The 12741-nt window shown below is 46.5% G+C and overlaps 1 protein-coding gene across 1 annotated transcript; it reads right to left on the bottom strand.

Moving 5' to 3' along the window:
• Positions 1-5615: 5615 nt before the first annotated feature.
• Positions 5616-7040, bottom strand: LOC119334299 (WRKY transcription factor WRKY28-like). The gene is made up of 2 exons (XM_037606891.1): positions 6391-7040; positions 5616-6274 (listed from the first exon to the last, which is right to left on the bottom strand). The coding sequence occupies exons 1-2, from the start codon at positions 6937-6939 to the stop codon at positions 5840-5842; spliced, it is 984 nt and encodes a 327-aa protein (XP_037462788.1). The 5' UTR covers positions 6940-7040; the 3' UTR covers positions 5616-5839.
• Between the last annotated feature and the right edge of the window lie 5701 nt (positions 7041-12741).

Here is a 12741-nt window from a genome sequence, read left to right on the forward strand (position 1 = left end):
GAAGTACCGAGAGGGATCAAGGGAACCCATGGTATGGTAAGCATTTTCCATTATGCTTTGTGTACTAACTCATGGTCTACGTGAGAGTTCTTTGTGGGGTTAGTTATGCTTCCATGGTGTTGCGTCAAGTGGAAGATCTCATACAACCCATGGAGGATGACATCAAGTGGTGATCGTCATCAAGTTTGCAGTGTGCAAGTTCAAGTGGCGCAACACGAAGAGTGGCTCACCCATAATGGAGTATGGGGAGCAATCAAGCTTGAAGCTTGCCGTCCATTGTGGTGTCAATGGAATTGTGAAGATGTGCCAAAGAGTGGATCACCCATGGTGGAGTATGGGGGAGCAATCAACTAGTCTTCATCAAGCCAACACAATTAAGAAAGGTGGTCCAACTTGAGGAAGTCAAGATCGTCATCATCTAGCTCAAGTGGACTATGTGCAAGACGAAGGTTTGGCCTTGGTAGGTTTTATATTTTACCGGTCTCATAGTGGTAGTTGGGAGACCGGGTTGTAGGATCGATTGCCGTACTATCAAGGGGGGCTCTCTAGTGAGTAGCTTGATCGTATCGTTCGTCGAGAGCTCAAACCATTGCATACTTGCATCATCTTTCTTGCTTCTTGTTTGGTTCCATTTGTGAGTCTTAAAGCTTATGGTCATCTTGATGACAAGCTTGAGTTCATCGAAAACGGAGTTCGCATGCATCTTCTATGATGTTTTCGGTGTTGGAGGTTTTACCGGTCTTGTCCGAGGAAGGGTTCTCATCATTTTATTATGGTCCTTTTCTCATTTGCTTATTATTGATATTTCTCTTAAGATTGTGTTAGTCCTTGTCGTTAGCTTTCCAACAAACTTGGTTTTGTTGAATTCGGAGCTCGTATGCGAAAGTTGTGGCTGTTTTGATATTGCCTGTTTTACATAGAGAGGTTGTACCGCCCCATGGAGAGGTTGTACCGCTTGACCTGTACAACCGGTGTTTGGAGCGGTTGTATCGCTCCAGAATTGGTCTGGAGGTTGTACCGGTCATGTACCGCTCTACCACCGGACTGGCCTCTGTTGTGGTGTGGTTGTTGGGCGGTTGTGGGCCGGTTGTACCGCTTATTGCCTATTACCGGTTGTACCGGTGCTCATAGAGGTTGTACCGCTCGTATGTTATTCTGTACATAACGGGCAGATTCGTGGGGACCTATTTAAGGGGGTCTTCTTCCCCAATGGTTCCCTATCTCTTGAGCTTGTTTTTGCATCCATTGTTGACCTTCTTTGAGCTTGCTAACTCTACATCCCTCCATGGATTCTTACTAGTTTTTGAGGGAAAAGAGAGAGAGAGATCTAGATCCACATTTCCACCAATCACTTTCTCCTCTATGTGAGGGGAACCCCTTGGATCTAGATCTTGGAGTTCTTGGTGTTCTCCTTCTTGTTCTTCCTCTCATTTTCCTCCCTAGCATTAGTTGCTCCGGTGAGATTTGAGAGAGAAGGACTTGGACACTCCGTGTGCCCTTGCGATTGCATTTGGTGCATCGGTTTGAGTTCTCCATGGTGATACGTGGAAGTGAAGTTTGAGAAGCTTATTACTCTTGGGTGTTTGGGCACCCTAGAGCTTGTTCCTCTTGGGTGCCTTGGCGCCCTAGACGGTTGGTGGTGTTCGGAGCAAAATCATTGTGGTGTAAAACTCCGGGCAAGCGTCGGGGTCTCCAATTAGGTTGTGGAGATCGCCCCGAGCAATTTGACGGGTACCGGTGACCGCCCCCAAGGGTTGCCAAAGTGTACGGGTTCGGTGACCGCCCCCAAGGGTTGCCATTTGTACGGCTTCGGTGACCGCCCTCAAGGGTCCTTTAGTGGAATCACGGCATCTTGCATTGTGCGAGGGCGTGAGGAGATTACGGTGGCCCTAGTGGCTTCTTGGGGAGCATTGTGCCTCCACACCGCTCCAAACGGAGATTAGCATCCGCAAGGGTGTGAACTTCAGGATACATCATCGTCTCCACGTGCCTTGGTTATCTCTTATCCGAGCTCTTTACTTATGCACTTTACTTTGTGATAGCCATATTGTTTCTTGTCATATATCTTACTATCACCTAGTAGTTTATCTTGCTTAGCATAAGTTGTTGGTGCACATAGGTGAGCCTAGTTGTTTTAGGTTTTGTGCTTGGCAAATTAACCGCTAGATTTATTCCGCATTTGTTCAAACCTAAACCATAATTATTTTAAAACGCCTATTCACCCCCCCCCCCTCTAGTCGACATCCACAATCTTTCACCGGTCTCGGGGCCAAGAAACCTTTTTGATTGGGTCGGGTTGACGGGTATACAAGAAATGAAGGAAGTGACCCGGATGCCTGCAAAGCCCCCTAGATATGCATCCACTTCGCGAAAAACCGACATTTGAAACGCTCCACGAGACTGATGGGGTATCATGCTAGTAAATGACATAATGAGTCCGGACCACACGGTCCCGACGTTTGCATGCGGTTTGAGAGTCCGCTTTTGAAGATGCGGATATCATGGCTACCATTGGTAAATGTATGGACCTATTTGATCCCCTTAATCTATCATGTCCCTGGTAATCAATTAAACGGTTTACATAGCCTATCCAGACCATACATAGTTGTAATCTCACGCATCAGCTCACGGAATAAACTATATACAGTCTCGATCGGCTGGTCGCTGTCCAACGGACCTTCCAAGCTCGCTCGCCGTTTGACGACGAGACCGTTCTTGCTGTCCAGTCCATTAGTCCAGCTCGGCGGTTAGCCGGACAGCAGCTGGTGCTTGTGATGTGACGCGCTCATTAATCTGCTCCAGCACAGCAGGAAAGGGAAGACTAGCAAGTGGTTTCAGCTTCATCGATCAGTCCACCCTCGTTGCCAGCCAGTTGCCTGGTGCCTTTCGCTGCTCGGTCGCGACCACGACTTCAGAAGCTTCCAGCTAGAGAGAGACCCTTGTGCGTTCTACCCATATCCTGCCGAGAAATTCGATGCGTATATTTATTTGAAACATAGGCAAAAGATTTCTCTCATCCATTAGTTAAGCAGAAAATAATTGTTTAATAAATTATTAGAAAATCAGACGAAAGCTATTACAATCCACTGAGCGGTACACATAGGACACTTCACACACTCCTTTCCAGAGAAAGCCTTGCCTAAGTAGCAGGCATGTGTCATCATCAGCACGTCTCCCCAAGCAGGCGTTATCAAAATTCCTAATCCCCGAGCAAACAATTTTGACTTCACGATCGTGGACCCAACCCTACCATAGAGGCCATGTAGGGTCACATGAAGATCCGTGCTAGGACCGAGTCAACCACGACGAGGACATCGCAGCTCCAACTCCGACGAAGAGCTACGACGGAAAACTATGCGAGGTTGGCATTGCAGACGACCACTGAACGGATAACCTATCGCCCAACCGGGACCCACCAGTGTAGTTTCGACCTCGTAATAACAAACAAGCCGAGTCAATCCCGCAAACATGTCACAGAAGAGCCGACTACTGCAACCATTGACATGTCTTCAATATCACTCACCTCTAGTATTGTCGCCATTGAAGCCTTGACGCCAATACCACTGCCCTCCATTGGTGTTGCTTTCCGATGTCCGACTCCAAAGACAAAGCCCTCGAGGAGGATGCAACACGAATGCGCCATCATGTTCTGATCACACAAGATCTAGGGTTTTTTCGAGAGCAATAGCGGCAACCGAATCCTTGCGGGAGAGGTGCGAAAACAATGCAACAATGCCTCTAAGAAGGTCAACACCGGCCACAGCCGTCACCATCGAAGGTCACAGGCCCAAGGATGAGACAAGGTCTTCGTCCAAGCTCCTAACACACCATCAGCCACACATCAATGCGCATCGGCGCCGGCATGCCCACCACCAACAACAAACCGGCTCGTTGACGAATAAGCACAGAGTCCTAGGCGTCCAAGGAAGCATCCCGACGCCAGATCCCTAGTTGAAAACAAAGGTCGAACCCATTTCGTACAGAAGAAGATGTGTTGGATTGAGTGACACCGGAGGTGCTTCTGCGGTTCGCACTTTTACAAGAGGAATGATAAGGACGCACCACTAGTGTACCAATATCGTGCCTACGGTAAACGGTGGATGACCACTATTTTGAATCTTATTTGAAATGTATGTGGATAGCTTCGTATGAACGCTTTCCGCATCCGTGTCTGCGGACTGATCCTCGAATGCGGCGCCCGATTTACGGGTAGGGACGCCTAAACTAATCTAGGCAGTAGGGCGGATACTTAATGAATGCCGTACATACACATGTGGAATATTTAGACAAAAATATTCCAGTGAAAAAGGCATCTTGATGCAGAAGAGATCGAAGGAGCTGTGCCTGGCGGCCAGGGTGGCAGCGTGGACGCGACGACGACGGTGGACCGGACCGTCGCCACCCCATCGCACGTGTTTGACCAGCACGAATTAAACAAGCCAAACCAGATCCCATCGTGGGGCCCCCACGTGATGATTGAGCGAGCCCCATGCTGCTTCTGTTTCCGCCCGGCTTCCGTCGTCCTTCGCCGGTACGGCCAGCGCCACTCGTTTTCTCTGCTGTCTCGCCGCAGATCTCCGACTGTCGCGCACGTGAACCACGCGCTAGTTATACACGCTGCGCTGGATCGATCTTGATCTTATTCTGAACATGATGCGCGTTTTCAAGATCCTGCTGGTTATCCCCTCAAAAAAAAAAGATCATGCTTGTTTAATGTAGTCCTTTAATTTTAAATATAAAATGCAATGAAAAGCAAATACGGTTTTTCCTTTAAATAGCACACTCATATCTATTGACCCGAAGGGGCCGAAATGACCGGAGAACTTCGAAAACAGCCATACAAACAACCCTAAAAAAACATAAATCACATCAAAATCGTTTTTCTCCGCGCGCGCGTGCGGGGGAGGGGGTGGGGGCCGGGTGTACTATTTATCCTCACATACTCCCTCTGCCCGTGAAGAGTGTACGTTTGCGTTTAATTTTTTTTTATAAAAGAGTATATTTTTATCTTCTCAATGCACTTTAAAGTAAAAAAATATTTTGCTCTCATCACATGATAATCCAGACTAATAATATTCTACACATGATCTTCTTAATTTTTACATGCACATAGCTTGTTGGGTGTAGGTAATTAAAGAGAAGAGAGATCGTGGCTTGCATCATCACAATACATTTTTTTACTTCATTCCATAATTTGTTCTAAAATTCTATATATACACTTTTCACCGAACGGAGGAAGTAGTCTACATCAATCCTTAAGCTAAAACCCCACATAGCCTATGAGGCCTCGTACAATGCAGGGTTCTTAGGAAAGTGCTTTATACTTTCTCTGTTCACTTTTGTAAAATGTTTTAGACATTTAATTCAAAATAGTTTAATTTTAATTGTCTTAAACGTCTTACAAAAGTGAACGAAGGGAGTAAAATAAATCAACTTTTTTTCTTAAATCACTGGTCTTATCTTTACTGGACGGATGCCTAATTATGCGTCTACCTTTTAGAAATATAAGCACCAGTGTTTAGAAAAACAAGCATATTATGTAAGCACCTTCTCTAAACACGTTGCTGTACTTTTTTATCTATGAACTAATAAAAGTTGTACTAAATCATGGACACTTGTTTTGGGACAAAGGAATATATCTTTGCTGCATCCACTCCAGAGTGTTGTACAAATTCAGTATGTTTTGCCGTAGAGCTAATGAAGTACGTATATACAATTAATCTCTGCATATGCGAGCAATTCAAAATTAATGACCATCACCGCGTACATGATCTAAAATCTTCAGCTACAAAATGCTAATTAAAGGGAGACCAAAACGAAAACGACGCCGCTCGCTTGATCAACTATCGGACGGCGAGAGCTCGAGGATACGGCCGGAGAGTGCGGAGACGAGCGCCGCCTTGAACCCGGGGTCCCTCGTCAGCGTCGCTGCCATCTGCTCCGCCAGGTTCTTCCTGTCCGCGGCCGATCCCGCCTCCGTCCTCGATTGCTGCCTCGGCTGTTGCTGGGCGAGCGGCGGCGCTGGCGATGCACGGACGGCGGCTGCGTCGGCGGACTTCCGGCCGCCAGAGCCTTGCATCTTCGGCGGCTGTGCGTGGTTGTGCTCGCCCTCGTACGTGGCCACCAGGACGGTCTTGTCCTCGGCGCTGCGCTGCACCTTCTTCTTCACCTGGCACGACGGCGCGAACGAGCACCGGAAGTAGGCCCTCGGGCATGGGTTGTCCTTGGTCACCTTCTGGCCGTACTTTCGCCATTGGTACCCATCCTTCACCACCTGCTCGTCAAAATCAATCGCATATTGATTAGTTAATGGACGGCAAGAAACTTTCGTCGCAATCGATGATCACGAGGAAGAAGATGGACGGACGTTGCTGGGTGTTCGTTACTTACGAGGCTGAGGTCGGCGGGGTCGGCGTGGACGTAGAGCTTGGAGACCCGGCTGGCCTTGCACTCGTCGGCGCGGACGCGCTTGCTGTTGCCCGGCTCGTGGACGGACGTGCACTCCGCCTGGTCGGGGCCGACGTTGACGCTGACGGCGAAGCCGCCGCTGGCAGGGCACGCTTCCTGGACTGCGGTGTCGGGACTGTCGCTGCGAGCGCGCTTCCTGGACGGCGAGGCCGCGGAGCCGCCCTCAGACGTCGTGGGTGACTGGCGGTTGTTGGCCGCGGCCGCCGCCGCCATCATGCCGCTGACCCTGCCCTGAAGGTCGGAGTACTTGGCCACCAGCGCGCGGAGCATGTCGCTGAGCCTCCTGTTCTCCTCGCCCACGCGCCGGAGCTCGGCCTCCAGCGCCTCGACCTCGTGATTCTTCTTGGAGGACATGAAGTCCTCCTCCACGAGGATCTTGGTCACCGGAGGGGCACCCCGCCGCGCCGTCGGCCGGCCGACGTTGAGGCCGAGGCTGAGGGAAGTCTGCCCCATCATCCACTGCTCGTCCATGTCTTTCTTAAATTCGCAGTAGCTCAAGAATGAAAGAAGTCGAAGAAGAAGAAGACCGGGAAGCTAGATGGGCAGCTTGGTAGAGAAGTGGTCGTGGGTGGGAGGAGGCGCGCGGGCATGAATATATAGAGGAGGAGGGGGGACATGCGAGGGTGGGAGTTTGGTAGGAAAGAGGTGGGGAGTTGGAGACTGCGGAAGGAGGAGGAAGCATCTTGGGGTGGGCCGGGCTCGTCGTCGTCGTCGCGCTTCTTTTGGTCGCCGTGACCGCGATAGAATATTTTTGGTGAAGCCGGGAAGAAGTAGTACTACTAGGATTAATTTTTGTGGATGACACTGAAAATCAGCACGAGGGAATCGATGGACCGATGCGCATTGGGTGGGAATTTTTTGATTATTAGTCGAGTGGGGTGGGGACAGAAGAGAAGCACTTGTTTCCTTGGGGTCTCCGTTTGGTCAAGGAGAGCCATCGCGTGCCAACAACTGGGGATGCTTTCATGCTTACATTTTGGCACCCAACGAAGAAAATTGCATGCGGCCTGCCTTGATGTTCTTCAATAATTATTATTACTTTCGAGAAAACTTCTAATATATTCATTTTCAATTATATCGATGCAACGAACACTAGAAATAATTAAAATTACATTCATATCCGTAGATCACCCAGCGACGACTACAATCGCTTAAGCGAGCTGAAGGCGCGCCGCCGCCGTCGAACGTGTCGTAGATAGTCGGACTATAAGTCGTTGTGCTAAAGCCCATAAGACCAGTGCAGCAGTACAACAACCACCGCCCTTCAAGAGTAGCGTAGATCGAAAGGATCCAATCTGAAGACACGTGAACATAGACGAACTACGACCAGATCCAAGCAAATCCATCAAAGACAGATTCACAAGAGACACACCTCTACACACTCACCAATGATGCTAGACGCATCATCAGTACGAGGCTAGGCAGGTAGAACCACACGTACCTGGTGCGATAGTCCTGGCCCACCTTGGATGCGGCCTGCCTTCATGTTCTTCAATAATAATTATTTTTGCGAGAAAACATTTAATCCATTCATTTTCAGTTATAACCACCAACACAACAAATAATAAAAATTATATTCAGATCCATAGACCACAACTACAATCACAAAAGCGAGCTGAAATCGTGCCGCTGTCGTCGCCGCTCCCTCGTCAGAACCAAGCAAAACTTGTTGTAGTAGATAGTCGGTAAGTCGTCGTGCAAATGCCACATATGACCAGCGCACCAGAACAACAACAACCACCATTGAAGAGTAACGTAGATAGGAAGGATACAATCTGAAGACACACGGACCATGGATGAACTACAACTAGATACGAACAAATCCACCAAAAGCAGATCCGCCAAAGACACACCTCCACATGCTCTCCAGTGATGATAGACGCACCATTGGGAAGGGGCTAGGCGGGGAGAACCTTACCGACCCAAAGCGATTGCCCTGACCCACCTTGGGCCCAGACATGGCCCACCTAAGCGTGAGCCCTAGGTTAGAGCCACCGCCTCCGGGCATGCAGTAGACACCGCCGGCACATACTAACTCCACACGCCACATACTCGGACCCAACAGAATGGAGGCCGCCACCGTCCCCTGCAACGGCTGCAAGACCACGACCACCACGTCGATGTAGCCACCACAGGACAACCATGCCACCCGACCCGCCTTGCCCCAGCACGGCCTCCCGAACGCAGGCCGAAGGCCCACCGCTGTCGTCAGACAGGGCAATTGACCGAAGGCCACCGCCCATCCATCCTCCTCTGCCTCCCGGCCGGACATGCGACACCTATAGCCTACACGCAACCTCCGCGCCGCCGCCACTAGCCATGACATCGCCGAGGCCCCAGTTGCCGTCGTGCCATGACAATCTGCATGGCACCACGCCTACGCTCGAAGCTGTTGTCTCTAGCCAACACCACACAAATTACACTACACCACAGCACTACATCCTCGACACACAAGTTGGTCGGAAAAACAATGTGCGCCGACAGACAGTCGGTTGGGAAAGACTATTGCCGACCGATGTTGTCTGTTGGGGAAAGTCCAAACGGAAAAGCCTTTTCCCGACCGACATATCTTTCCCGACCGACTGCTTGATGTCTAAGGGGTATTTTTCCCGACCAACAGTTTGTTGGGCCTGCCATGGGCCTTTCCCGACCAACAGTCCGTTAGGGTAACCAAGGGCCTTTCCCAACCGACTATCAGATGGTTATTCTTTCCCGACCAACATTTTGTTGGGCCTTGTGGTAGCCTTTCCGGACCGACTGTTTGAATGGGTTTGTTTTGCCGACCAACAATCCGATGGCGTTTTCTTTTCCTGACCAATAATTCGTCAACATTTTGTTTAGCCAACCACAACTTTAATTAGCATATGTATTGATTGTCACATACATATAGTTCATGTGTTCTAAGCATAATCACAAGACATAATACATCAGGTTCACATCAGGTGCACCAAACCATTTTTATTCCATTAACTAATTGTCACATACATACAGTTCATTCTATTCTAAGCACCAAGACAAGACACCATACATCAGGCTTACAGAAGGACAACAAAAAGAATCAAGTATGAGACATCAGTTGTACAGAATGAAAGCTAAAACATCCATTTGACGCGGGTCGCCGGCTTCATGGTTCATTTCCTTATGTTTGCTTCCTACAGAAGTTAAAGAAGTCTCAATTATTAGAATGTTCAATTAATTTATGAAATTGAATAGAGACAGAATTCATATCTGCACTATGCGCACACAAGAGCACAAAATGAGGAATACACTTATCTAATCTATAAAATTAGCATTTCGAAACATGAAGACCGCCAATCGACTCCCAGCAGTGGCCATGGATGTGGCATAGAAGCCCTGTGTACAATTGCTGAGCATTTAGTGTTCCTAGGGACATACTTAAGTTACTGTGCATAGGTCCTAGCAGCCATTATTCGAACACTTGTTTCCAAAAAAAATAAACGTCCGTAGGGAATAGTGTCATAGGTATAAGAGAAATAAAAATGAGTTGTGCGAACGACCAATATTTGCTTTACTGTTCAGGCCATACAAGGAAAAATATATCGGAAATTTAGAATTAGTATCTCAAACGTAGAACCAGGTTACACATTTCTTTTGCAATTTATGAAGGCATAACCAGCATCTGCATGATAACTAAATATATGTACACTGCTTATTAATCTGTACGTACAGATTATAAATACTAGGATTTTCCTGATACTTACTGATTAATAGCTCATGGGTGGGCGCCTTCTTCATGGCTGGGTAGAATGGAAAAATTACGCGTGCTGCCATATTGAAATATAGTTAGTCAAGATCTTTTTTTAGGGATAGTTAGTCAAGATCTTGATAAAGATACAATGTACTATATTGGCCTAGAGACAGGATTCAGAAATAGCAACTTTAAAAGCAACTAGCGATGTATTATGCTCTGTTCTGTACTATGGATGTGCCAATGGGAGTGTTCTGTAATGCCAAATTTAACTATTACTATTAAGCAATAAGCAGCTAGCAGTGTAAACAAGATACAATGTTCTGACAAATTTAACTATTATTAAGAGCAACTAGCAGTGTTCTGTACTAATTGTAGAAAGTAGGCTCTGTACCCGTTTACCATAAATCATATTGTAGTGTTCAATAAAACACAGGGAAACCAATTAAATGAATCTGAACATTGTTAAAAAGATTGACAACGGCTCTGTTTCACTTCTCTTTTAATTGAGTAATTAGTTCTTTTGATGGAGAGAACAAATCAATGCTGACCAAGAACTAAAAGTGTAAAATAATGATAAACTTATGTCCAGATTAACTTATGTAATCTGGTCATCATGGGATCTTCATGCACTTTGAGCTAGGATCCCATGATAAATCAATGCTGACCAGATTCCATGCACTCTTCATCATCTTCTTCTTCACCATCATTATCTTCCTCAGCTTCAACTCTTGAGTTCTATCAGACAACAATATGGAGATGAGTTATCGTGTGCAAGATGGATTATTGATTCAATGAAAAGTTGTGGAAATAGTCCACTACTAGTCGAGAACTGGAACCGTGCTAGGAGCTAGGACTTAGAAAACATTAGACGATCGTACACAACACTTACTTCTTTCAATATCACTTGCATTAAGAACTAATCCATCTCTATATGGCCTAGCAGAAACAGAAGGAAAACCTGTGTTCTGATCTTTGAGCATTCTGAATATCACTGCCTATCCAACCAAAATGCGCAGGCTAAAGAAAGAAGGAAAGAAAATATCCTAGCAAAATTCTGTTAGAGTAATTGTTTAAGTGAGCAATGGTACTGACCAGTTTGACCCGTCCCCCAGGTATATATAATACTCCTTTGGTTACATAGTATATGCTCACAGAATAGGTAGCAACTTCCTTTGGTTACCACACCACTAGACCCGACCTGAATGTTATTTGGGAAAGGCAATGGTCTCCCCTAGGATGATTACTAGATGAAATCAAAGAACATGACTATTTTGGCTCACAGCACGGAAAGAAAATAAATGAAACTCTACCTCCACATTTTAATTCAACTATTATGAAGGAGAAAAAAACCTTTATCACGATGCATACAACACAAATTTATGATGCATGCAACCCAATATTGTTAGTACAATAGATGTACCGATTGGATGGTCAAGCTATTGTGAATTCAAGTGTCGCAAATAATACATGGTAAGTCTACACACTTGCTGGTTCTTTACCATTTGACCAGTGCTGGTATTAATGAACTTTCTTATGACACGAGACTTCATCAGAATATTAACAAAGAGATAGACTTGTGCTATAGGTTTCGGAAAGTCCAGGACACCATGTGCTATAGGTTTCGGGACTGATGGACCGCAATATAGTAGTATGAATGTACGCCAGTCTAATGGTGTGGTTCTTCCATTCATTCTAAGAAAAGTACAATCGTGCTTGTGCTTTCATATGCTAATCACAAATGACTGAGGATGATCGATAGATGAGCAACCAGAAAAGGCCTATGTACATCTTACCTGGCTACATCGCCATTGTGCATAAATAGAAGGAGCTTCTTGAAGAATCCTCAGTTCTTCCTCTTGTTCCAAATTCATGTATAGCAATTCAGTTGCACCCTCTTGTTCCAGATTCATGTACATAAATAATAAAATAGGTACTTATCCTGGAACCACAAAATTCATGTATCATGGTAAGTACCTATTTTATTACCAATCCTCAAACTTAACAAAGTATGCAGACTCACTTATAAATCAAGGAGTTGGTCATCTTTAGTGGCTAATGTCTATGATGCAAAATTTATTTCAGCTAGTTACCGACCACAAAGACAAAACAATAATGAAATCTAGGTTTCATCACTTGCATGCTCAAAAAATAAGATTTGGCATATCATTCATGACGATATGACCAGATAAGGAAAAACAAGCAACCTGGCATAGCCTCAATTACACAGCGGAAGTGAGAATAAGAAAAAAGAATGCAAAAAGACCCAGCCAAATAGTATGACAAAACTCAAGATGTGTCAAAATACTCACCTATCCGAAACCAGTCAGACCTTACAGAAGTAAGTTGATTAGGCCGTGTTCGGCAGCCCTCCGCTCCGTGGCTCTGCTCCTGGAGCGGCCGGAGCGGAGCGGCCTGCAGTGCATTTTCCTGGAGGTGTAAAACTGGCGCTCCTTCCGCTCCCGTATTATACAGAGCTGGAGAGCTGCCGAACAGGACCTTAGTGTTGCCAGCAGATCTTGTAGGTCTGGAAAAAGTAAAGAGCCAAAGGTGAAATTGCAGTT

Source organism: Triticum dicoccoides, chromosome 7A (genome assembly GCF_002162155.2).
Source record: "Triticum dicoccoides isolate Atlit2015 ecotype Zavitan chromosome 7A, WEW_v2.0, whole genome shotgun sequence".
Classification (NCBI taxonomy): domain Eukaryota; kingdom Viridiplantae; phylum Streptophyta; class Magnoliopsida; order Poales; family Poaceae; genus Triticum; species Triticum dicoccoides.

Excerpts from the sequence above, each read along its gene's own strand:
- LOC119334299 (XM_037606891.1), bottom strand. The coding sequence starts at position 6,939 with ATGGACGAGCAGTGGATGATGGGGCAGACTTCCCTCAGCCTCGGCCTC. Across the intron at positions 6,275-6,390 it reads ACCCCGCCGACCTCAGCCTC|GTGGTGAAGGATGGGTACCA; the intron begins GTAAGTAACGAA and ends TTTGACGAGCAG.